Source organism: Excalfactoria chinensis, chromosome Z, assembly GCF_039878825.1.
Source record: "Excalfactoria chinensis isolate bCotChi1 chromosome Z, bCotChi1.hap2, whole genome shotgun sequence".
Taxonomy (NCBI): Eukaryota; Metazoa; Chordata; class Aves; order Galliformes; family Phasianidae; genus Excalfactoria; species Excalfactoria chinensis.
The window spans coordinates 33,610,154-33,637,401 of record NC_092857.1 but is presented as its reverse complement, the minus strand read 5'-3'; the positions used below and the strand labels follow the sequence as shown (position 1 = coordinate 33,637,401).

Sequence of the window (27,248 nt, the reverse complement as noted above, 5' to 3'; positions counted from 1 at the left end):
CCTTCTGATGCATCAGTCACTTATCTCAGCTTTCTATCATTAACAGACTTGCAGAGGGTGGACCCTTCACCCCAGTAATTTATGAAGACGTTAAATAAGACTGTATCCAACACTGACCTCTAAGGACTTGGATACTTACAGACCTCCAACTAGACTCTGTGCTACTAATGACAGTGAGCTCTGCCACTCTGTTTGCAGCCCACCTCACTGTCTACTCATCTATCTGACACTTACAGGAATGCTGTTGGAGACAGTGTCAAATGCCTTGCAGAAGCCAGGGTACACTACATCCACTGCTCTCCTCCCATCTACCCAGCCAGTGATGATATCATAGACAGTGACCAGGCTGGTCAAGCATGAAACTTCCCCTTCATGAATCCACACTAACTACTTCTGATAACATTCTTTTCTTTCTTTCCTTCAAATTTCTTTGCGCTGGCATCCAGAACAAGGTGCTCCATTACCTTTCCAGAGACAGAGGTGAGGATGACTTGCCTGTAATTTCCCTGATTACTCTTCTTGCCCTTTTTGACGACTAGCGTGACACTAAGAGTCCCTCCAGTCTTGAGGGACTTCTCCCATTCTCCAAGACCTTTCAATGATGATAGAATGGCTCAGCAGACACCTCTGCCAGCTCTCAGCACACACAGGTACATCTCATCAGGGCCCATGGATTTGTGTGCACTGATTTTGACTCGCCCTCTGATGAGATCCATCTTAACCAAGGGGAAGTCTTCATTCCTCAAACTCCATCTCCATGCAATTCTCTTCACTTGTGCATTGCAGTAGGCGTGCATCCATAGGACAGAATTTTTCAAGACAGGATCAGAAGTGCCATTCTCCCGAAGTCACTTTTATACCTCACTCAGACTGAAACATGAAAGAGGAACAAAATTCTAGGAAGAAACCCCATTAACTTCTACAGTGAGAGTACTAAGAACTGATAATCGGTGCTATTCAGCCACTGAAAATTTGAGTCCTAAGATAAAAGTATGTAAGAAGTTTCACCTTTTCAAACACTGAAAACAAACAGTCCTCCTCATTAAGTGATCCTTAGAAACTAAAGATTTTTCCACTTAATAACTACAGTGATAAAAATTTACCTTACAAGTTCAAGGTCATGAGAAGCTGAATGTTCTCAAGACCAAAGAACACATCTGAGGACAGATCTTGCAATAGACAGACAGACCTTGTACCCTCAATTATATCAAGGATATTTTAGCAGCCCTTAAATCCTTGGACTGCAGCCCTAGTTTCCACACTCATTAACTTCTGTCAAATACATGTGTACGGATGCTAACCATCATGGAGCTAATTGCAGGAATTCCACAGTCAGACAGAGCTCCACCAATCAGTAGCTGTCAGTCATCTGACCTGAGATGCAGGTGTAGGCAGTTCTTACCTTAAGGTTATCTCATTCAAAATAAAAATTCTTTACTTTTAGTGCTTGAAAACCTTCATATCCTGGCTTAAGTTTTGCAGTTAGTAACTCTATTTCCACTACCTCATTCTTGTGTGAAAACCCCGACGTATCAATTCTGTGGGCCATTTACAGACAGGATGCTGTTAAGAAAAACTCTCATTTAAAATTAAGTGGACACCGAATTATGTACCGAATCCTACTTAAAGCTTCTCTCCTGGTGAGGAAGAGAATACTATACATTTTCAGATGTTCTCAGACTCACTCATTTCTGTGTACATTTTAGGTATCAATCATAGTTTTCATCCATTTACAAAATACGTAACAGTTAACTAATGAACTAGAAATGTATTTTAGGTATTCAGTGTGCTACTGGTAGTGTCTACTTAACTATTTAAAAGCTGTAATCAACATTCGATCGATAACATTTACTTTTAAAGACTAAACACCTACAGCCAAAACTCCACTGATGAATTCTGTAGTTAAAAATTAAAAGCTATTGTATGTACCATCACTCCAGCACAGCTAAAGACTGCTCCTGGTTGTATCCAGTTTTACTTTAAAAGTCCCACATCACCCGAGTTTTATCTCTGCAAACTAGCTCATGGCTTCAACTGTTTCAAAAGCACCTGGCTCTGTCACATCTCCTTGCTGTAGAAAGACCTTACCCTTCCAGGAATACAAAATGCAACAATGGCTAAAAAATAATAACAATAACAAAGTGTATTGCCAGCCTATTCATTAACATAGACCTATTTTCACAAAACAAAAATCAGTGCACAGCTACTTACAGACAATTACCTTCTCACACATCTTCTGTTTCATTCATTTATTCATTCAAAAACTTTCCATTTCAGTCAGAAAACATGGAGAACATCCTTAACTGTGTTAGGGGAATACAGTTTAATAAAAGTAAGCCCCAAACTTACAAACTTATAAAAAAACAAACATCAGTTTAGTGCAATAACACCTGGAACAATTAAACATATTTTTGATATTACTGAAAGTAACAAAATAAAGAAACTTCCTTTTTATTTAAAATATTATTTAAACAAGCAGCTATGAAAGATGCAAAAAAATTCATGCATTTCAAATCTGACATATTTTTACAAAGTTTTAAGAACCTTTAAGAACTCTTAACAATTGACCCTCGACAGTTTCTCACCTTTTACAATTTCTGAAGATCTGAATAACTGGTGCTATAAAATATTCTTTAAAAAACACTAAATATTTTGTATGTGTGCATATATGCATATATGCATATTTACATAGAATGTATGTATCAATGTTCATCCACCCTCCCAAGTCGCCGCCGCCGCCTACAGAAAGCCTTTAAGTTCCATTTGTTTGCCTCCAGCATAAAAGGTCCATTGTAGACAAACAGCAACGTCATCTTTTCACTGTAAGTAAGATTCTGCAAGAGCTGTGGAAAAACACAAAACTCAAAAGTCAAAACAGCTAGAAAAGATTATGTTCCTTAATCTTAAATTATTAAATTAGATTATCTAAAAGTGGTAAAGAAGGTTAATGTCAAGCTTATACCTTAAGAGGTCAACACTACAGGATGAATTTCCTAAATTTTCTGACAGATTACGTATAGTTTCTTCCCTCTAAAACCTCAAAGAGACCTTACGTGTAACTCAGGTGATTTACATGTTTCACTTATTCACTTATTTCTTAGATAGAAATGGTTTCTCATAGTATCTTCTTGCTGTAAATGAAGTCTTCACTTACTTGCCCTAGCCAGAATTACCTAATTTCAGATTACTTTGACCTCTAATCCTGCTCTGTAGAAAAGAAAAAATCATCAATACGATGGTTGTTTGTATCATAGTTCAATATTACAACTGATTTTCAAAGCCAGGACTCACTCCTGAGGAACAAACTCACTCATTCTGACAGCGAATCACAATTATCCAGCATACATCTTCCCTTATCTTTATTCACATGAAGTGGTATCTCAGTACAGTTCCTCCTAGCAGACCACTACAACTTCAACATGTGGTTATCATCTTCTTATGGCTGACTTTACTGAAAACAAATCCAATTATGCAAAAAAAACGAAAACAAAAACCAAACCCAAGCATAAAAAAAAACAACACAATGAAACAAAAAATATAATACAGATATAATATTGCCAAACAAAAACCTCAATATTTTCTCTTCATAAGAGCATGATGCTGCTGAACTGTGGTTCTACATACTCCTTGATCTTCCTCTTACCATAAATATCAGACCTTAAACTCTGAAGTTTCTTTTTGCTCTGATTTTTGGCTAACCTTGCAAATTCAATTTTTTCTCCTTATCTATTCTTTATAATTTGACAACGAGCTCAACTTTTAAAACAGACTCCAAATCCCCAGCCATCTTCTATAGCCCCCCACACATGAGAAGCACTTCTATTGGTAGAGCTATACATTCAATATCCATTCAAATGACTGTTGTTCCTCAAAAGTAAGAAAGAGAAAAGTGGAATGAATGATAAGAACAGAAATCACAGGAACACAAAATGAGACAGATATACAGAACACGAAAGACAAAAATAACACAACAAAGAAATGACCAACTGTGTGGAGATAAGTGAACTGCAACATCAGAAGGAATAACAAGCACCACTTTCTCTCTATTTTTATTTATTTTTGTTAAGTGCTATAGCTGGCTTTGCCTAGTTCTTTCAATTGTTCTTTAATAGCACATAATATCTCAGATTTTCTAAAATGCAGTAAAGGTGGGGACGCAGGAAAACTACATCTTAATAGGAAGTATAAGGCCCGTTCTTGCCTCCCTGGCACACAAATTATTTTTAGTGCTTCTAGCTGCCTTGTGTTAGTCAAATCAGCCTCTGTTCAAAGCACAGCTAAACTGCCATCCTGTGTGATAGCCTTTTTAAGCTATGTCATCTGAACTCAGAAAGTTAAATGCTGGGTTTTTTTTGTTTGTTTGTTTGTTTGTTTTAACATATATACATGATTAAGCACTGGCTGATCCTGACTGAAAAGTACTTTTCAAGCCATTCTCTGTTGTGCATAACACTGACACTTTCTGTGCTTCTAAGCTCCTACTAGTCAACTGGGTTTCCTCCATGAATGTGAAACTTCTCTAGCTCTTCTGAGGCCAGCAGCACGATCCAGTAGCACTAGCCTCATCCACAGCCACGTTCAGAAATTGGTTTCTGTTACAATCACATTTCTTTTTCAGCTTGAAGCACATTTGACAGTCTTGTTACAATGAACCCTACCCACCAGAGACTATCTTGGTCTTGCTTCCACAAGCCAGATACACAGAATGTCTTTATGAGGGCATCAGTTCTGAGACATACATATCGGGTGAACTCCTGGCAAAAGAGTCCTTAAAATTGACAAATTCTGTTACAGTTACCCATTGAATATGAATCCCTCAAGCAATATAAATCAAAGTTACTCAGAGCTTACAGAGGATCTGTCACACAAAATTCAGCTCTCCTACACATAAAACTTTCATTTTCAGCCACATACCTTCGGTGTAATTAAGAAGGATTGTGATGTGTTTTCTTTACAAGCAGTTTTCACAAACATTTCAAAAACTCTTCGTTCATTCACTGGATCCATACCCTTAATGGAAAGAAAAAAAAATAAATAGATAAGGCTGTTCACTGTTTCATAAGTATCTGTATAATATGTAATTATTCACTCCACTATTGATCTCCTCACCTGATTTATTTCATCTACAACCCTGAAAGGACATCTGTTGAGTTCCTGTAGAGCCATCAGGTACAAGACAGTTGAAACGCTTTTCTCACCTCCACTCTGATGAAAGGCAGTCAATTCATGAAGATCAGTGAAGTTATGGAATTTGACTCTTATGCGGATCCCGTATTTGTCGTATTCCTCCTATAAAAGATAGACCACTCTTTCAGATGAGAAATTTTTCCTAATATCCAACCTGAACCTCCCTGGTACAACCCAAGGCCATTCTCTCTCCAATGTCACAAGAATTATTTATAACCATAGCACTGCTGACTAGAGGGCCTCTCCTCTCATGCTTACAGATCAGGGAAAAAGAGCCTTCTGAAAAGTAGAAGGATAAGATACTCAAGAACTAAAAGATATTTTCTGTTAGATCCCTTGAGGAAAAAGCTTTACTCGTTGGTACAGTAAGACTAGTTAACCCCTGAAACTAATTTTTACATCTTCCCAGGAAACAGGCCAAGACCTTCCAAAGGAATCATAGAATCACAAGGTTGGAAAGGACCTACAAGATCATCTAGTTCAAAGAGACTAGGAGATAGAAAGTCTAATAGATAAAAGGCATTACTTTTGGAACAGCCCTCATATTTCACTGTGTCATCCCACAATGTCAGAGTTATATGTGGGTACCATGGCAGTAGAGTTTGAATCTTCTCACCAATAGTCCATTACACACTACTGCCATGCAACTGATAGCAACAGAGAAGCAGTCTGACCGAATGGTGTTTGACATGGAAGTGTATATGAATCATAGAATGGCTGAGTTTGGAAAGGATCCTTTAAAGATCACTGAGCTCTAACTCCCAAAGGTTGTCACTGAATCCTCCCATGTGGCAAAAGTGTGTACCTGCTGACAATCATTGAGACCCACTAAACATCAATGGAGGCAAAACAGTGGGTACTAGCACAGTGAGGCAGTGGGTTACCTTTGCTGGTACCAACTTTCACAGGTGTAGCACACAGGCTCCTCCTCATCACCAGTGAAAATGAATATCTAACAGTGGTCACTATGATGAAAAATAGTGTTCTGTAGCTGAGAATTTGCCCTATCAAATGTTGTTGTGCCCTTTTGTATCTGTTGTAGTTTCCATGGAAATAAATATGAGGCATTACTTCAGAGCAACCAACCAGTTGGACAGACAGTCCCAATTCACTCTACTTTTAAACTGCTTTGCTGTTTTTCAGTGCATTCTCTTACACTTTATTTTTAGATAAAGGATAGTATTTGTGTAATACTTTGTAAGTAACTTTTAGAAGAATTGAAAAACCTTTTTTTTACACCCCACCACCTCATACTAGCTCTCATACATTTTTAAGCACTGTTCATATACAGAGCTTTTCCAGTTACTGTTTTGCCCCAAACAATAGGTAACACTGCAAATATTTTAAGAGCTGCTGGAGTGATTTTCAGCAAAACAAAACAAACAGCAAAAAAAGAAGTGCATCAACTATTAATACTGCAAAATGCATGCAGTACATTAAAAAAAAGTCTTAAGTTCATCATTACGGCAGTTAATTTCAAACAAAACCACCAATTTCTCTTCAGCTCCCTACAATGAATAATCACTCACTCCCCAGAGTACCACTGGAGCTTAAAGCTTTTCATATTAGTAATAATGTAGCAGGCTGATTGCTACTGCTCCAAAACAGTCAAAATGCCAAGAGCTGAGATAAATAAAATGATATCATTAAAACTGTTCCAGCTTTTAGCCACTAAACAGTAATAGAATAGCACAAATTAGTATAAACAAATAAACAAAAATACAGAAGTGTACCAATAACAGATTTACAGGTAAAGTAAATGCAATGCTTCTCGCTGAGCCTTGTAAAAGAACAAAAGAGAAGAAAAAAGAAAAAAATAATCAGAACTAAAATGCACGCTTCCAGTTCATTCAGTAAAAAGAACGAAACATGGACTAAGTTCTGAAATTCCAGATCATGCACTGTTCAAACAGCCACTGCTTTCCCTGAAGGGGGCACTGTTTTGGCAGAACACAGAACCACATCCAGAAATTCAAGATCTAAAAGAGCATCCTCAAAATGAATCTTCAATGAAAAGAAGAGAAACAACAATTTTGTGTTTGAGAATGCTGCGTAGTTTATTCAGCTGTAGGAAGCATCCAGAAATCAACAAGTTGAACTCCCATGCAACTGAATAAAGACTCGTTTTCATTTTATCACTTATCAGTCAGTTCCAGCACACTGGTTAAAAAAGACAAAAACAGGAACTTTAAACAACTTCTTCCCTACAGTCCAAATGACAATTTGATATTTGATTTTAATATTTAAGTGAAAGATGCATGCAAATGTGACTGGGATATTCTTCTAGGTGAAAACTAAGTAAACTAAGTCATACCTCATTTTCCACATGAAGATCAACTTCACCAACACTTTCCATAGAACTAAAGAAGGCACTGAATTTCTCATTAATGCTCTCAATCATCTTTTTCAAGGGGCTTAACCATCTTTCTTTTATCTAGAAGCAAAAACATCCATGCAAAATAACTTTCTGACAGTGATTTTTCTTTAGAGATCACAAATACCATTATTACAGAAGCTAACATCTCACTTTATGCTCAGTTATTTTTCTACTTATGTTCAACTCAGATGAAGACACGCTAATACAGAATTGCTAATTTCAACTATTACCTTTAAAATACTTTGCTTATAGTTATCCAGTTCCTTTTTATTTCCTTCTATATCTTCCGTCAGCTTTTGAATTTCTTCCATTTGCTTACTGCATTCTTCAACAACCTTTTAGAACAAGAATGAAAAGTACACAGAATGTTACCAGCTCTAACAGCGACTGTAAAAATATGATCCTGCTCAAACACAATGATACAATTGTTACACTGCACACCAAACAAGACACTTCCAGCTTTAAGGCACATAAACTACATTTCTTATTTCAGGTTATGGCAACTTCTAAAAAGAAGAAACAGGCACAGAACAAACTGTTCTTTAGGAAGAACCTACTTACAATTCTAATGGAGGCAGAATCTGGCATTTTCACACATTGTTTCTGCTGTCTAGCTTATTAAACCAAGAAATCTAGTACAGAGTGGGAAGTAAGTACAATACGGGTGAAAGAAAAGAGGGTGGAGAGAAAAAAGTGAACATACTGAAGCACTCAGGCCCGTGAAACAGGAGACCCTCGATTTCTCTTCATTCAGAAAAGCATCTATTTCCTCCAATGTGTCTGGAAGGGTCTGAAAAGCCTAGAAGAGAAAAGATGCATGTATTTTACAGCAGCGGTAATAAGAGCTTGTTTGCTAAAAAGAAAACCAGTAAGACAGCAAATGTTCAATTACTTTTTTTCAGGATGCCTCATGCTCAAAATTTTAACAGAGCAAGATTTCCCCACAATCTCTCCTGGACAGAGAATTACATCCATGGTGCCTGTCAGAGATAGGTCATTAATTGCTCCTTACTTGCCTAACTTGTGTGGGTTCAGGTGCTCAGACATGCCATAAGCCAGGGCTACGCTAGTTAAGCTGTACAAATACTCCCAAAGGCTGTGAAGAACTTCAGGCAGGTAGCTAGACAGCCCAGATTTAAGTGCTTTCATATTACTCCCTTCAGGCAAGAAGCTAGAATAATATGGTGTTGAACTGCTTCTGTGAACACAAACCTAGAAATTTTAATTGAGCTTTTAGATGATTTTTTATTTCCCCTGTGCAAATGTCAGAGTAATCCAGCTTTTACAGTCTCACCACTATTGGAAGATGCTTTAAAAGACCAAATAGAATGATAAGACCACTAAGATCATCTAGTCTGTCCATTCACCACCACCACACCCACTAAAACATGTACTTCAGTGCCTCACCTACACATTTCTTGGACACCTTCAGCAATGGCGATTCCACCACCTCCTTGTGCATCTTGTTCCAATGCTTGACCACTCTTTCAGAGAAGATTTTTTTTCCTAATTTTCAACCCGAACCTCTCCCTGGAGCAACTTGAGAATGAGAAGTAACTGCCTATCTCTAGTTACTTAGGAAAAAAGATCAAGTCTCATCTCGCCCCAACCACTTTTCAGGGAGTTGCAGAGAACAATAAGGTCTTCCCTGAGCCTCTTCTTATCCAGACTATGGTATCATAGAATGCCCTGGGTTGAAAAGGATTTTGAAGATAATTTAGTTTCAGACTCCCACATGGTATGCACAGTTGCCAACCACTAAGCCAGGCTGTCCAGAGCCACATTCAGCCTGGACTTGAATGCCTCCAGGAATGGGGCATCCACAACCTCCTTGGGCAACCTGTTCTAGTGTGTTAACCACCCTCTGAGTGAAGAATTTCCTCCTAATATCTAACCTAAATCTCCCATTTGTCCTTGTCCTGTCACTACCAACTCATATAAACAACTGTTCCCCCTCCTGGTTATACGCTCCCTTCAAGTATTGGAAGGCCACAATGAGGTCTCCCCAGAGCCTTCTCTTCAAGCTAAACAAGCCCAGTTCCCTCAACCTTTCCTCATAGGAGAGGTGGTTCAGCCCTCTGATAATCTTTGTGGACCTCCTCTGGTCTCATTCCAAGAGCTCTGCATCTTTCTTGTGCTGGGGGCCTCACATCTGAACGCAGTAGTCCAGATGGGGCCTCACAAGAGCTGAGTAGAGGGGGACAATCACCTCCCTCTCCTTGCCAACCACTGTTCTTTTAATGCAGCCCAGAACATAGATGGCCTTCCTGACAGCAAGCTCACACTGCTGGCTTGTGCCCAGCTTCTGATCCAGTCCTCCACAGGGCTGCTCTCAAGGGGATCTTCCCCCAGTCTGTATCAACACCTAAGATTGCCCCAGCAGCACCTTACACTTGGTCTTGCTGAACCTCACGAGGTTCATTTGGGCCCACTTCTCTGGCCTGTCCAGGTCCCTCTGGATGGCTTCCCTACATTGTACAAACTGCACCACTCAGCTTGGTGCCATCTACAACCTTACTGGGGGTGCACTCAATTCCATCATCTATGTCACTGATGAAGTTGTTGAAGAGCACCAGTCCCAAGACCGATCCCATAGGATCCTCCACCCAGACATAGATCACAATCCTCCATGAAGTAGTCCATCTTTCAAACCCACACATCTCACATTTAGAGAGAAGGAAGAAAGACTAAACAATCCCAGTTCCCTTCACCAGACCTCATCCAACTTGTGCTCCAGACCCTCCATCAGATTCACAGGCTGCCTGTGGACACACTCCAGGGCCTCAACATCTTGTAGTGTACTTTCCTACACTGACTACACCATTTCTGACTCAAGACAGGATGCTGCTGGCTTTCTTGGCCGCCTGGACTCACCACTGGCTCACGTTCATCCATCTGTTGACAAACACTCCCAGATCCTTCTCCTCTGTGCAGCTTTCCAGACACACTGCTCCAGACTTGCGGTACTGCATGGGGCTGTCGTGACCAAACTCCAGGACCCAACATTTGGTCTTTCTGAACCTCATACAATTGGCCTCAGCCCACTGATTCTGTTTCCCTCCGTAGGCCTTCCTACCCTCAGGCAGACTGACACTTCCCCCAGCATTAATCTGCATACTTATTGAGGGTGCACTCAATCTCCTCATCCAGACCATTAATAAAGATACTAAACAGGACTGGCCCGAGCACTGACCCCTAGTAAACATACCTCATAACCAGTCACCAGCTGGATTTAACTCCATTCACCAACACTCTCTGGGCCCAGCCATCTAACCAGTTTTTTATTCAGTGAAGACTAGACGTCTCAGCCATGATCTGCCAGCTTCTCCAGGAGAATGCTGGGGAAAACTGTCAAAGGCTTTGCTGAAGTCTTTGCAGACTACATAAACAGCCCTACCCTCATCCTATGGGCAGGTTATCTGGTCAAAGAGATCAGATTTCACAAAACAATGCTGGCTAGGCCTGATCCTCTGGTTGTCTCACTCATGCTGCATGACTGCACTCAAAATGATCTGTTCCATGACCTTTCTTAACACAGAGGCAAGGCTGATAGGCCTGTAGCCCCCTCAATCCAGACCTTCTTGTAGATGAGCAGCACACTGGCAAGTCTCCTGTCATATGGAACCCCCCAGGTTGATGAGGGCTGCATGTAAATAAATACTGGGAAATAACTCAGAGAGCATTTCTTCCATCTTCCTCAGTCCCCTTCTGGTCCCACAGACTTGAGATTGAGACTCACTGATTCCTCCTGAACTATGGGCAGGGGTTATTCTGCTCCCCATGCCTGTCTTCCAGCTCAGTAGGCTGCATACCCTGAGGATAACTGGCCTGACTGTTAAAGACAGAAGAAGGCAATCAGTACCTACTCTGTTTCCTCACCTTTGGTGTTAATGTTATCTGATGTATCCAATAAAAAACAGAACTTCTCCTGAGCCCTCCCCTTTTGTCATTAATGTGTTTGGAAAAACATATTTTATTGTTTTTAATAACAGCAGCTAGATTATGTTCCAGTTGGACTTCTGTCTTTATAATTTTCTCTCTGCATACCATAGCAAACTCCTTGTATTCTTCCCAAGTTGCCTGCCCCTTCTCCCGAAGATAGTAAACTCTTTTCATTAACCCAAGCCTTAGCAAAAGCTCCCTGTTCAGCCATGACCATCTTCCCTGTCAGTACATCTTTTGGCACACAGTAACAGCCAGTTCCAGCACCTTTGAAGACCTTCTTGAGGAATGTTTTGCCTTTCTGGATCCCTCTAGCCTTCGGAGCTGTCTCCCTGGGGACCCTCCCAATCAACACCCTAAACAGCCCAAAGTCTGCCCTCCAGATGTCCAAGGTAGCAGTTCTGCTGACTTCCCTTTTCAGACTTCACCATGAATGGAGAACTCCATCATTTTGTAGTCACTATGCCCAAAATAGCTTCTGATCACCACATCTCCCACTAGTCCTCTGTTTGTAAAGAGCAGGTCTAGGAAGGCACCTCCCCTGGTACGCTGTCTTTACCAACAGTTTCAAGATAACATGAGTAAATACAAACAAAAACATAAATGATCTGTTGCTAGTACCTTTCCAGCATTAAGTACAAAGTATTACTTGCTGGAAAAATTAGAATGGTGTATGTTATCCCAAAATTAAGAGAAATACGAAGAATTTTGTACATACTGTTTGAAACTCTTTTGGAAGATGCTGATCCAGATTCATATTGCACATCTGTCGAGCTTTTTTCAGCAACTCCTTGCAGTTCTCTGTCAGAGTCCGCTTTCTCTCATCCAGTTCAAGAAAACGTTGCTGTTAGAAAGGACATTAAAATACACATTTATTTTACTTCAAATTTCCTATTGGTGGCCACTCAGAACATTCATTAAATTTCACTGATTATTTAAGAACATACTGAACTTTTAAACTTCTCAAGCTGTTGTCACACAGTTGAACTTCATTTCTAACCATAGGTGACAATAGCTTACCAGCAACTAATGCTACTGAAATTAATGAACACAGGTGAAGGCAGACTCTGTAAAATAAATAATAATAAAAAAAAAATCTTCGACACACAGAATTCAGTCTGCTTTTCTGTTCAAAGTCAACACACAGGAAGCAGTGTGTTCAATAGTTGACAATTTTACACTAAATTTAAAAATAAACAACAATCAGTACTCCCAGGTCCGTTTCCTCAACACAGTCCTCCAGCCACTCCGCCCCAAGCCTATAGCGCTGCCTGGGGATGTTGTGGCCGAAGTGCAGGACCTGGCATTTGGTCTTGTTAAACCTCATCCCGTTGGCTTCGGCCCAGCTCTCCAGCCTATCCAGATCTCTCTGGATTTTTCAAACAATCACTGTAAGCATGTAGGCAACTGTGCCTATTATCTAATAAGCAGATGGAACTAACTATCCTCCCTAATGTTCAATATAGGTCACAAACACATATTTACATCTTAGGTTCACTAAATAAATTAAACACAAGATATCATTACAATAACATCACAGTTTTGACTTGTACTGCCTAAGTACTAATGCACAAGTACTAAGTACAAGTACTAATGACAAAACACAAACTCCAGCTAACTTGACTTGTTCAGAAAAGTGCACTGCCTTGACCTTTTCAACTTAGTGGTTCTTTTTTTTTAAAAAAAAAAACAAAAACAAAAGCATCCACTACATACATTCAGCTCTCTCTACTGTACTCCAGTGCCAAGCCTTCACAAAAGGAACACACGGGATCTAAGTTTAGACATCTTAATTGATAATTATCTTTAAATGCATTAATCAATAAATCAAACCACAGAAATCAGGGCTAAATTAGCAATATTAATATCCATTCCTAAGGAGCGTTACAGAAACTTCCTCTTCTACACTACAAAAACACTCTTCTACACCTTTTATAGCGTACTCATAACAGAGTGCAGCTTCATCGTAGATATCCCATTATTCACAGAAATACTTACCTCTGAAGCTCGCAGATCTACACTTGCTGCCTTGTACTCTGCTTCTAGCCTGTTCCTCTCAGCATCCACTGCAGTGCTCTGAAGGACCAAATCTGCTTTGCAGATGTTCAGTGATATGTAATTCTGCGTAGGAAAACAAACAATGTGTTTTTCTGCTGCCTCCCTGGTCAGCTCCCCACAGTTTTCTATTTTTCTGCATTACACCACATAGTGTGGAATAACCCTTTGATCAGCTGGGATCTCCCAGCTGTGCCCTCCCAGCTCCTTGCTCCCAACTCCAGTCCCCTCAGTGGACTCAGGGCAGTACTAGAAAGCTGAAATGCCCTTGGCTTTCTGTGGCACTGCTTAGCAAAAACTGAAACATCAGCCTATTATCAACACTGTTTTTCTCCTAAAGCCAAAACATAGCATCATATCACACACTATGAAGAAAATCATCTGTATCTCAGTTGAAACCAGGACAGAAGAATTCAATTGTAAGAGAGAAGCCTGTTACACAAGGAAACAGAAATAATCGAATTTAAGTTTTTTAAAAAAAAAAAATAAAACAAAGAAAGAAAAGAGCTTTTAACGGTTCAAGACATAAGTTACAGGAGATATTTCTTAGTGTTCTTGCATAACAAACATCTTCCCTACTTTTAGCAGTAAGGTGGACGTTTGAAGGGTCTGCAACTTTTTTTTTCAGTAAAATATATATATATATATATACATATATATATATATATATATATATATATATATAACAGATTATAAACTGAGAAGAAACAATTTGCATAAACATGCAGTATTCCACTAAAGTTCAAAGAAATGATTACACAGTTAATTCCTGCGTCCACAAAAAGACTTTGGTCAGAAAATGATCTATAAATTGAGCCAACAGCAGATAAGAAAGTGCAAGTTTACAGAAGCTTTAAAAGAAACCTATCTTTAAGTAAGATAGCTTCCAAGCATTTGCAATAACACATTCAAATGTTGCTACACTCCTCCTCACAAGAATTAGACTTTAGACAATACTGGAACAAAACCAAGGAAAAATACATACCTTTATATGACACGTTAATTCTTTCACAAGTTTTGCTTTCTGAATATTTATTGCTCTGATCTTTACTTTCGCCTGTTGAGATTCCTTTTCCAGGCTGATAGGATTTTGTTCCAGCTGTCTTATACTATAGAAAGAACCAACATACAATTAATTGCGATTAAAATAAATTGCAGAAAAATACCAAAATTCTTAATCTCATATATCGTGAACCAACAGCTGGCAAGAATAAGAATTTGCATTTCTAAACATTCTGAACACATCAGAGGTATTTTCCATCCAAGCATCATAAGTAAGTTAAAATACCAAAAACCATAATTAGAGACACTCTAATTTTGTTTGCTGATGCTATCACTGAGCAATTATATTCTTTCTATAAATTTAAGACTTAAAAAAATCAGCGCAAAGATGACATTCTTTTACTGCTGCTACTTTCTTGCAACAATACGGCATAGGAGAGTTAAAGAGGATAGCTTAATTCTCACTAAACATTCTACTAAGAAAAAAAAATGTGCCCCCAACTTTCCCTATTTACTGCAGAAAAACAGAATTTTCATTCCTTTTAAATGCCCCAAACCACATAATTACAAAGAACTTCAAAAGAAGTAAGCATAGCTGCAAAACCTTTTGAGATCTTCAATAAACTCCAAGCCAGCCCAAAGGACAATCCAAAAAACTTTAAAACCATCTTCCCATTTTGATCCCTGGAAAAATGCTGGAACAGGTACACCTTGAAAATATTTCCGAGAGAATGAGGAAGAGGGGTGATCAGGAATGGTCAGCAAGCCTTTACCAAGGGCACACAGCAGATCAACCTGATTGTCTCTTTAATAAATTGGATTTGTGGATGATAAGAGATGAAGGGGATGCCATTTAGTTCAGAGCCAGCACTGGGAGCAATGCAGGGGTATGAGTGTTTATTCTATAGCGAAGACCAAGCCAGACTAGCTGGCAACTAGATGAAGTGGCTTGGGAGCCAAGGGTGTGCCTTCTGACTCTAACGCAGACCATGGGAGCTGGATATCAGACAGAACTGATAAGAACATCTTAAGTTCAGCATGAAGTGGAAAACTGAGGAACAACTTTGAGCAGCCTGGTAGGTTTCTACGTTCAGATGCCAACAACTGGGGACCTTTGTCTACCGCAAATACATTCTGAACCTCACTAGCAGGTGGACATAGGAACATTAAGTTGCATAAGCTTCACACTTACTTTGGTCTGCTGGTTCTGGATCGATTCCCCTAGCATTTAATGCTGTTTCCCAAAGCAATGTTGTACTCAAGTCTGGAGATAGCAGTCTGGATGGGTGAGAGACCAGACTGACAGAAAAAAAACAACAACAACAAAAAAAGAAGTGGCATAGTAATGAGAGGCATAGGGTCATGATTATTGTGCTATTTTCTACCTGGAAACCAGCATCAAGTTGGGTACAACAGGAGCTGGTCACAAGAGCTGTCCTGTTTGACATCTCTGCCAGTAACCTGCAGGAACAGACAGAGGGCACTCCTGTCAAGTTTTCAGAAAATATTAAGTCACAGGGAAGCAGCTGGTTTGTTGCTCAGTGGGACCCAATGAGGTCGAGGAAGAGCAGACAGAAAGCTGATCAGATTCTGCAAGGCCAGGTTCTAAGTCCTCTCCCTGGGAAGAAAACAACCATAACAGCTATACATGCTTGACAGTAAACTGAACGTAAGCCAGCAGTGTGCCCTGGCTGCAGGCACAAAAACACAAGCAAGAGAAGAGAGATTTTTCCTCTGTGTTTAACAAGTTCAGCACTTATTAGATCACAATTAAGCACTGCACTTAGTTTTGGCTGTGGCAGAAACCCTGTGGGAACAAGATAAGGGTGCTTAACTTGTTCAGCTTGGAAAAGAATAGCTTCAAGAGCACCCAAAAGCAATCACTCATCATCCTTCCTCCCTGGGAAGTCACAGACTGCAAGTAATCAGGCACTTACAAGAGACACATACTGGAAGGATGAGAGACTGTGGACATAAGGTGAAGCAAGAGGTCCAGAGCGGATGACATGCAAAATTTTTTCCTCCAACAAAAACAAACAGCTTGTGCAGTCTTCACAAATGTTTTCAGTCCTGAAAGGGCAGTCTTCAGCACCAACCATGCATTAAGAACATTAACCACAGATCACCTCAAGTTCCCTCTACAAACTTAATGATTCTTGTAACCTACCTTTAAAATTACATACACAAACATGAATATTTAAGAAGTTATATTCAATGCAAGTTGTTATTTAACTCATTTGCATCTATAGTGAAAGGTATCCAAGATATACAAGAAAATCTGTAAAATCCTTGTCCATCATTGTGTAAGAATTTTTTCTCTTCTGCAAAATTGAGTGCAATTATTTTCTTCCAAAGAGAACAATTTAATCAATATTTGTTCAGTTGGAGGATCTACCTTCTGCCCTCAAGCAGCATTCTGTGTTCCAGTTGAACATGATGACAATAATCGTACCTGTACGTAATAATCGTACCTGTACTGTTACATATGTAAGAAACCTGAGATCAATAGCTGGCTTTGGGGCTAAGCTCACATCCAGTCTTAGGGATAGCACTGCACAGCTACTTGGCCACTGTGACTGGTTGGCTCTGGTCTGCCAGGAACATCTCTACAGCCCTATGGCCACGTTGGTGTTTAAGTCTTAAACACCTTTTTGAGTTTAATGCACCAACAGAAACACAAGAGCTATGCGTGCAAGCAGAGTGATTTAATGCCTTCTTTGCCTCTGTCTTCAACACTGATGATGAGCTTCAGTTACCCAGGTAAACCAACTTGAAGGACCATGGCTGTGGTAATGATCAATCTTCCCAGTCAGCTCCGAACTCGAGCAAGACTTGCTGGTCCATCTTGATGCATGTAAGTTCATGGGACCCAAGTGTATTCATCCCAGGGTACTCAGAGGGATCATCAACGTCATTGTGAGACTTCTCTCAACCATTTGTCAAGAATCTTGGGAATCCAGAGAGGACCGAAGCTGACTGGAAGCTCACCTATTCCCTGACCTGATTCTCTTTGACCAAGTGCCTTTTCCTTTCTCCAGGCTTTCATTCTGATCTCTGAGACCTGAGATTCCTGAAGGCCAATCATTCTAGCAAAAACTGAGGCAAAGAAGGCATTCAGTACCTCAGCCAGGCACCTAGGACTCCCATTTCATTCAGCAGTGGACCCATGTCATCTTGTTGTCTAACATACTTGTAAAAGCCTTTACTTTGCATTTTCATTCTAGCCACAATCAATTCTATCCAAGCTTCAGCGCTCCTAATTGCTTTCCCATATGTTCATAAAGTATCTCTGTATTCTTCCTAGGTTACCCATCCTTACTACCACTCTTTGCATGCTTCCTTTTTGTATGAGAGCTGCTCCAGAAAGAATGCATCCTATTTTATTACGCTGGACTATAGCATCAAAGGCAGATATTGCTGGCATTCCAGTGGAGGTTGAAAACCCTCTCCAGCAATCCACTACATTTTGTTGCCATGTGACAGACTGCAGCAGTGAGTGGGACAATCTGACAAAAAGTGATCTGATGTGGAAGTGTGAATGAAGCAAAGAGATGGAACTGAATTTCTCCATGGTGAAAAAACTGCACCCACTGACATTCACTGGTGTAGTGGATGTTGGCACAGGGAGGTAGTGAATGGTGTGTTCCAGCAGTGGCAACAGTGACATGAAAGACAAGGCACATTTCAGACAGCCATGCACATATTTTTATACAGCATGCAGGCTGTTGTGCACTGCTGGCAAAGATGTGTAGCTAATGGTGGTATGCTGGAAAATAGTGTTTTGTAACTGAGAATTTGCTCTGTTTGATAATGTTGTGCTTCTTGTATCTGCTGTAGTTTCCAGGAAAATTAACAGGAGGCATTAGTTTTGGAACAAGACACATGCTTGAGTTTTGCCAGTAGCTTCTTCATTCATGCAGATCTCATGGCCTGTCTTCTTTGCTGGGATGTACATTCTTGGTAGGTGATCCTTGCATATTAGCCAGGTTTCGTGGGCCCCTTTTCCTCCCTCCAGTGCCTTATTCCATAGATGCTACCAAGCAGATTCTGAAAAGGCCAAGTCTGCTCTCTCAAAGTACAGTGTAGTGAACTTGCTATTTGCCATCTTTGCTCCCCAATGATCCTGAACTCCACCATTCAGTTAATGTAATTAAAGCTGTCTTTGACCTTCAAACCACTACCAAGATTCCTTGTGTGCCAAGACAAGTGTTATTAAGACGGAAGGCTTTCGTAATATCTAAGTAAATCAGTTCAGTGACTTCTCGCTGGAATCCTATAATTCTATTAAAGGAACGCATAAGGGTATTTTTATATGGCATTTTAACTAGTACTGTCTTCATCTCTTAGTCTACCTATATCTGACACTCACGCACTGGTTACTTTTTTAGGTTAAAAGCACATTACAATAATAACAAGTGTATACTGGGTTCCTATTAAAATTGTTCCTATTTCATATATAGGATTGTTTCCTACCTATCATACTTCACAGCAATTTTTGATTCCAGCTGTTTCCTTCTGCTTCCTCTCTCCAAAAGCTCCTTCTTCTGTTGCCTTAGCTCATTGTCTCTGCATTCCAGATGTTTCTGTCTCTCACACAACGTTATTAACTGCTTATCTAATGACTGTAATACATGCTTGACATTCTGAAATAAAAGAAAACACATAAGCATACTTACCATAAATCCACCACAGATACATGCAAGCTGGTTAAGTATGCTGCCAAACAGTAGCTGATATGCATAACAAAAGTAAATTCCTACCTGCTGCTGTTTTTCTAGCTGCCTTCTTTCATCTGTATCCACAGAATAATTGAGAAACTGGGCTGGCTTCAGACACACATTAGTAGAGAAGGTTAATTTTGTATACATGGATACTCTAATGGTATATTTTTCTTCTGCTGTGTAAATTTGCTTAAGTTTAGTTTCTTCTATGACCTAAAAAAAACAAAAACAACCCACAAACATTTTAATCACACCAAAGTGTTATCTAAGGCAATGCTTTTCAGAGTGAGGAATAAACCAGCTAAAATCTGAAGCAAAGAAGATTGACTTATGCAGAATTCTGGTCTGTTAGCAAACTTTTTGTTAACAAGCCATTATCATAAAATAAATTTGACCACTAACTTTTTTTTTTTTTTTTTCCTCCTCCAGTCTACATAAAAAAGTGCCCGAAACACTGTTTATTTGGTTCCTGGACACGGAAAATTGTTCATTTTGCTTTACAGCCACACCACAGTGGACAATACTTCTGTTGTAACACCTTTTCTATATGCTCAGCTCTTTTAAAAAAATAGTCTGCTTTTAAACTAAAACTTGATTTTGTTTCAGGTGTCTCAGATAAAAAGGAATAAAAACAGAAAGAACTTCCCACAGCTTGACAGAAAATGCCAAGCACAACACATTATGAATACTGGCTTATCTTTTCCCCTGTATCAGTGATTTTCTTATTCACTGTCCATGAAGCCCTGGAAAGGATGGAGAATCTACACAGTAAATCTGAATGGCCTATAAAATGTAATTCACAGACCTATAATTCAGGTATCTGCTTCATCAGGCAATAAACAGAAAGATGGAATAATTGCCGTTCTAAAAAAAAAAAATAAATAAACAATGCTCAGAAAAAGCATTAAGTGAAAAGGTTTTCACTTAAGACCCTCTACAATTTTACGTTCTTCCTCACTCTCCGAGCATGAGAAACAGAAAAAAGTAGGAACAACAGCTATTCTGATGAAAACATATTTGTTATTCATTAAAAAAAAACCTGCATTCTCAAAAATGCAACTCTTACTGTTCTCAGCTCAGAGAACTGCTCTTCTGCATGCAGAGTTCATTCTTTGTAAAAAGTATACAACAGATATCAAATATGAACAGCTAAGTGAGTAAGGACTAAAGCTGAAACAGTCATGTATGTTACCCAGTATAATCCACCATGATGAGCTTGGAAGACTATATGAAAGAGTAAGGTAAGGAAATGACTTTCAGTAGGAACTCTTAGCCTGTATCTAAACATCCAAAAGCTTTTTATGATATTCATTGTATCAATTTTAACTGAAATTATAAAGCAACAGTGGCCACAATCTGAACATCTGATGTAAAAAATTATGAAGCAGCTTCCTAATCATTGCATTAAACATTTAATGGGGCAGGGTGACTTGAACAAGACTCAGGTGAAACTCATCTAACTTTCTGTGAAGTACTGTCTAAGTCGACTGGATTCATTACAAAGTCTTGCAGCATGTTTCTGTATCACAAACTGTTCTCATTTCTGAACTCCAAATAGAAAGAAAATCCATTTTTTCTGTTCTCTCCACTCTGTCTTGCCAGAGAATTTCAGAAGTAAATCTATAGTCGACAGGGGTTTTTGTGCTATTCAGTACATCTCACCCTTTCAATCATGTTTCTGGTCTTCTCTGTTCCCACAGGGACTTCATGAACATGATACTGGGAGCAAAGATAACTCATCACAAGAAGAGGAGCATCAAACAACTCTCGTAAATATGAGAAAAATCCATATCGGCTGGAGAAAAAAAAAAAAAGCAAGCATCACAAAATTTGGAAGACAAGTAAGGTGAAGTCAGTGATGGGTCAGAAAAGTCCCACTAATCCTTAACTGAATTGGTAAGAATTTGATTTTTATGGAAAATACCAGTATCACTGAACTACAGAATGGCTTCAGTTGGAAGGGTCATTAATGATCACCCATTTCCAGCTACATTATCTTGGGCAGGGCCATCTGCCACATCAGGCTGCCTAGGGCTGCACCCAACCTGGCCTTGAACACCTCCAGGAATGAGGCCATCCACAGATTTTCCAGGCTACCTGCTCCACAGCCTTCACTAAAGATTTTCCTCATAACATCTAACCTAAATCTTCTTTCTTTTAGTTTAAAGCTGTTCCCCTTTGTTCTATTACTATCAGACAGTCTAAGAAGTCATTCCCCATCTTTTTATAAGCTCTCTTTATACACTGAATGAAGGCTGCAACAAAGGCTGAATAAAGACTACAATAAGGTCTCCCCAAAACTTGGCTGAACAAGCCAACCCTCCTCAGCCTTTCTTCACAAGAGAGGGTAATACTTGGCAAAGACGTGGAAACATTACATTTAGAACCTCTGCCATCAATGTAATCTAATACGTACTGTAATTCTTCAATAGGTCTTGAAGGTAGGGTTTGAGCACACGATTTACCAGGTGTACACACAGCATTCACTCTTAATTTCTGACGATCACGCAACTAAATACAAATTATATTATTTGGTTAAAAAGAACAGAAAAAAAATCAATAAAAAGATCAAGCATTCTTCTGTAGAAGGATTTAACTAACTTAGTTTAAACTATTTAAACTGACTCATTTTAAGCTAACTGACTTATTTTAAACCGACTTAATGTATGGAAGAACCCACGAAAATCTACTCTACTAGTAGTAGAACTACTAGTTCAGGCACGACTGAGATCTCCAAAAGCTTATCTTTCTACGCAGAAATACTAGGCATTAGTAATAATAGACATGTTCAAATTTAGACCCAGGTGCTCAATCTTAATAGCTAAGCTGGGCGCTAGTCTATAGAGATGTAATAAGAAGCCTTCTCTTGGATTCCATTTTGCACAGACACTGGATTGCAGATCACTGGCTTGAGGCTGTAAAAAGGTTCTGATCTTAATGGGACAGAGAAGATTGGGTACACACATGAATGACCAGCTCAGCTGGTTAAAGCAACCCAGAACCTCAAACAACCACTCACTTATATAAAAATGACTAGTTTCTGAGAAGGACATACACGTCTTCAAAAATTGCTAAATCATTTGTCATTAATCAAACTACTCAGAGGAAAGCACCTAGGAAGCACTATGACAGTTAATGTCCTGTGGCTTCTTCCTATTTTGTCTGGCTCCCAATGGGAGCAATTTTCCCACTGCTCCGGGAATGAGCAGCATTAGGAAAATAATTAGCCAGATTTGTTACTTGGACTACTGCCTTCTCAAGAAAGACCCATTTAGTCAGGAGGCAGTGGAAATCCTTGGTACTGCATTAGCAGCTTTCTGCTCTTGCCATTTCCTTGTACTCAGTACTTCTCCTCCCCCCTCCTCAATGATTATGGCCTTGTCAAAGAAGACAAAAGCTTTTTCTAACAAGAAATATTTTCATAATATTCCTGCAACCCTCCACCTGGTCTAAGCTTTCAAAAATATTAATTATTACTTACTCTAGACAGAAGTCTGAGCACTCTGTTTAAGCTTCTCTGCTGATCTAACCAAACAATTAATTGGAGAAGAGTCTAACCAAATGAAGTTTACATAATGCTTTGACAGTTTCCAGACAGAAGTCTGTTAGAAAAGGATCCTAAATGAAGAGAATGCTGCAACCAGCAGAAAAACTAAATAGATTTTACTAGCCAGCATGGTACAAACACAGACAAAAGCTGACATATTTTCAGCTAAAGGCTCCAGATCCTGATTTTAATCACAGAATCACAGAATCACAGAATCACAGAATCACAGAATTATAGGGGTTGGAAGGGACCTCTAGAGATCATCGAGTCCAACCCCCCTGCCAAAGCAGGCTCCCTACACCACGTCGCACAGGTAGGCGTCCAGGCGGGTCTTGAATATCTCCAGAGAAGGAGACTCCACCACCTCCCTGGGCAGCCTGTTCCAGTGCTCCGTCACCCTCACCGTAAAGAAGTTCTTGCGCACATTCGTGCGGAACTTCCTATGCTGGAGTTTCAGCCCATTGCCCCTAGTCCTGTCCCCACGCACTACTGAAAAGAGACCAGCCTCGCCACTATAGCTCCCACACCTCAGGTATTTATAAACCTTATTTATAATCATTATAAACCATATTTATAATCATGCTGGGAAACACAGGTGGAGTCCTGTGCCTCTCCTTTCACCACACTCCAGACTAGCTGAAGTGTCCAGATGCCTTTACGGGTGCATCAAGTGAAAAAACTACAGATTGCTCCTTTATGCAGCTACAACTAAAATGGCAGTAGACTCCAAGGTATACGGCTCCTAAATCAATATTTCATCAGTTTTAAAAATTAATGCCTACTTGCCTCCACAAGAAATAGTTCCATATCTTCTTGAGTCTCAAAAACGAAAGCCTTCATGTCATTGGTCGAAATGTGATTTTCAATATATTTGGCATGCTTATTGTCTTTGACATTGATCTGCTCATATGAAAAAAAGGAAAGGTAATAATGAGACTGATTTAACACAATTATTAATCCTTTCCCGACATCCCATAATCAGATGATCAGAAATCTGCAGTGGGCATCTTAGAAGAGGACTTCCTACTGTGGGGGGGAGGAAGGGAATCAACTAATTCTACTCAAAAGTTGAGTATTATTACACTGCAGAGTGAAAAACACAAGTAGTTCATAATCCTAATGTACTCTGCATGTAATTGGCACTAACTTTCTGAAGTTCTGAAGTCATTCTTAAAGGCTTGCCACTATAAATAAATAGAAATTACAGAAATTAAACATGAATAGTTAGGTGAAATACACAAATTTTCTTACTGTAAGCATCATAGGTTCACAAACTTCTTTTTTGAACTTGTGTTTGTTCTTTCTTAGCCACATAAGAGCAGTGTATGTGTCTCGGAATTTCGCTTGAAGTGCCTCTTCCTTCATTTTAATTATATTATTAAGTTGTCCAATGCGATTAATTATTCCTGTAATTGAAAGCAGTTCTTAAACAGAGTTCATAGAAAGTACACGTTACAATTAGTCTTATCCAATACTTACTGTGTTACTACAATGGTAAGGCAGTTAGGAAATGATGAGAAATAAAAGTTTATCTTCCCAATTATTCTAAAGGAATCTGAAGAACTACTCAGCTTACATTCTAGAATAAAACAACTTCATCAAAGGATAAGGAAATGTGTAGTAGCACACCATCTACTTCAAGAACACAGGAGTTCAGTTCCTGGCTCCACACAGGACCATACACAATTCAAACCTTACACCTGACTGCATTGTCCAAATGCTTCTCAAACTCCCATAGGTTCAGTGCCATAACCAGTTCCCTGCAGAGCTTCTTCCAATGCCTAATAACTCTATGGTGAAGAACTTTCTTCTAATACTTTGCTCTGACCCTCTCACGATAGTGTTCCATGCCATTCCCTTGGGTCCTGTAACTGTCAGCAGAGAGAAGAAATCAGTGTATGCCCCGCAACCTCCCTTGTGAGGAAGCTGCTAAAAGGCCTTCCCTCAGACTCTTCTCTGGGTTGAACAAATCAAGTGACTTTTGTGACTCTTCTTACACCTTGCCCACAAGATCCTTCATCATCTTCTGTTTCTGTTGCTTTTATTAAAACAGACAAGAGGACTACTCGTGTAATGTGTTCTACAAGAGCTTGGTGTAATGTCTCAAATTACGAAGTAGAGCAAAAGCAGATGTAAAAATAGCCTTTAAAATACCTAAAATACATCAACAAAAAAATAAAGGCATATAACTTACTTTCATTCTCCCTCTCTTGGTTTATTTTCTCTGTTGTTACATCACCAATATCACTGTCAATATTTGCCCTTTCTTCTTGTACGTGTTTCAGCTCATTATTAACAGCATCAATTTGTGGCTGAAAATTCTCACATTCTGTCACTGTATTAAGCTCACTGTTCCATTCATCTATCATCTTGTAAGCACTTTGTATTTTCTTTTTTCTGTCCACTTCCTCATCTTTCTTCATTCTCAGAGCTTGATTAATTTCTGAAATCTAAGAATTTTGAATATTTTCAACATTAAGGGAATTCAGTATACAAATATGACAAATAGTATAACAAATAACTTGTCTACCAGTGAGATAGTTACTAAATGCAGAAGTAACCACACATTTAAACTGTAAGAATACATTCTAGTTCCAATAGACGTATGGCAGTTTAAAAGCTGGTAAGATTTGTTAATATGTGGAAATACTTGAGCAAAGCTAAAATAAAAACTTAATAAATTTTTAAGTCCCTTTAATTCTACACAAGTGGAAGTTTAGAGTATAACACCTTCCTTAACACATCTGAAATTCAGTCTAGGTGGCATAAAGCCTACAGCGCAAATTACAATATGCAACTTGAACTACACAGTTGATGTCTGAGCACTTAGATGAAGAAGAATAATTCCCCTTTACAAAAGATTTTTGCTTCCTCTTTTATGAAAACACTGAATGTATCTAGTTAACAGAAAGAATAACCCTAGACTCTCACAACGCATATTTGAGGGACTGTTTAATGTTGTATGCACTAATGTATGACAGAAGCTGTAGCTTCTCAAGAATAACCAATAATGCATAGACATACATACATACATTCAATCCATTCTGAAAGCTTTTAGGTTGAAGTAACTGATTTTATGTAACATACACCTATTTAATAGTTACAACCACTTGACTAGGTGTCTGTCTCAGAAGATTTCTTCTCTGCTTAGAAGATGCAAAGATTCATTCTGTACTGGAGGGCAAGAAGCATACAAACATCTGCAGATAGATTTCTCTTACTGCTGACAAGAGAGCAGACAAAATATGTGTTTTACTGCTATATTTAAGGACCAGCATTCTACCTGAATGCAGCATGTACCATAGCCAGCAATGAATTGATAAATAAGCAAAAAAACACCAAAATTAAGGTGATAAACATCAAGGATCTTACTTGCTTATCTTTCATGTCCAGTGCATCTTGCTTTCCTTTACATTTTTGAGAAACATCTTTGATTTCATCAGCCTGCATATAAGATATTTAGATTAGACAGTAATAAAATGTAGAATAAACACTCGAATATGTACAAATACAATGGTTTTTTTAATTAACATTTTTTTAAATTCATTTTTGAAAACAGAGCTGTAAGTGAACATATATGACTGAGAAAGGCAAACTCACCAGTTTCTTACCCTCACTTGTATCCAAAACACCTGCACTTTTCAGCAATTTGTACAGAACTGAGTATTGGCATATAATCTGTTCATAACTATGCAGAATCAGCTATGATCCACAAATTCAGGCATTACAGAAGAAGCCTCTTAACCTAAAAAATTCCACTTTTGACTTAAAAACTGTAACATTCATATCCTTAAACTGCAAGAACTGGACTCTTTTTCTAAATCAACTTTATTAAGTAAAGTTTATACTTTGGACCAAATCTTAAAAAGATTCTTCAATTGTAAGCTCAGGACAGCCAAAGCAGTTTGTCAAAGTTATCCTGACTCCGAAGCACACCGTGCTAATGATATATCCTACAAAGCCAAGCATTACAAATTGCTGACTAATGGACAGGACAAGACAGTTATAAGGGACCCGCAAATATGGTCAAGTACAAGTGCCTTACAACTTCAGAGCTAAGAAGAAGTTAAAGCAAGTTAATGAGGGCAATATTCAAACATGTCCATTGACAGGCCTGGGGCATCAACTGCCACTTTAGGAAGCCCATTCTAATGTCTGACCATTCTCATGACAAAGAAATCTTTCCTAATGACTAATCTGAATCTCTCTCCTGGCACAGCTTTGTGTCATTTCCATGCATCCTGTCATCAGTTCCCAGGGGCAGAGACTGGCACCTTCCCCTGCTTCTCCCATTCAGGGAGCTGCAGTGAGTCATGATGTCACCTTTTAGCTTCCTCTTCTTAAGACTGGACAACTGGAGTGTCTTTAGCCTGTCATTACAGGTCATGCCTTCCAGGTCTGTTAAGAGTTTCCATGT

At 39.1% G+C, this 27,248-nt stretch overlaps 1 protein-coding gene across 2 annotated transcripts in view; it reads right to left on the bottom strand.

The window, feature by feature from the left end:
• Window positions 1-2,234: 2,234 nt before the first annotated feature.
• SMC5 (structural maintenance of chromosomes 5) overlaps window positions 2,235-27,248 on the bottom strand; it is a 43,218-nt gene continuing 18,204 nt past the window's right edge. Inside the window, exons 8-24 of one of the 2 annotated variants that reach the window (XM_072359403.1) lie at window positions 26,204-26,275; window positions 25,026-25,281; window positions 24,083-24,237; window positions 23,618-23,731; window positions 21,701-21,795; window positions 20,947-21,079; window positions 19,324-19,497; window positions 19,037-19,206; window positions 14,547-14,670; window positions 13,505-13,627; window positions 12,225-12,350; window positions 8,268-8,363; window positions 7,795-7,899; window positions 7,502-7,621; window positions 5,110-5,289; window positions 4,915-5,010; window positions 2,235-2,843 (exon numbers count right to left, since the gene is read on the bottom strand). In XM_072359403.1, the coding sequence (XP_072215504.1) occupies window positions 2,703-2,843; window positions 4,915-5,010; window positions 5,110-5,289; window positions 7,502-7,621; window positions 7,795-7,899; window positions 8,268-8,363; window positions 12,225-12,350; window positions 13,505-13,627; window positions 14,547-14,670; window positions 19,037-19,206; window positions 19,324-19,497; window positions 20,947-21,079; window positions 21,701-21,795; window positions 23,618-23,731; window positions 24,083-24,237; window positions 25,026-25,281; window positions 26,204-26,275 (2,280 nt within the window). In that variant the 3' untranslated portion in view covers window positions 2,235-2,702. The remainder of the gene's footprint in view (window positions 2,844-4,914; window positions 5,011-5,109; window positions 5,290-7,501; window positions 7,622-7,794; window positions 7,900-8,267; window positions 8,364-12,224; window positions 12,351-13,504; window positions 13,628-14,546; window positions 14,671-19,036; window positions 19,207-19,323; window positions 19,498-20,946; window positions 21,080-21,700; window positions 21,796-23,617; window positions 23,732-24,082; window positions 24,238-25,025; window positions 25,282-26,203; window positions 26,276-27,248) is intronic. The other variant, XM_072359404.1, reaches the window with a different exon arrangement.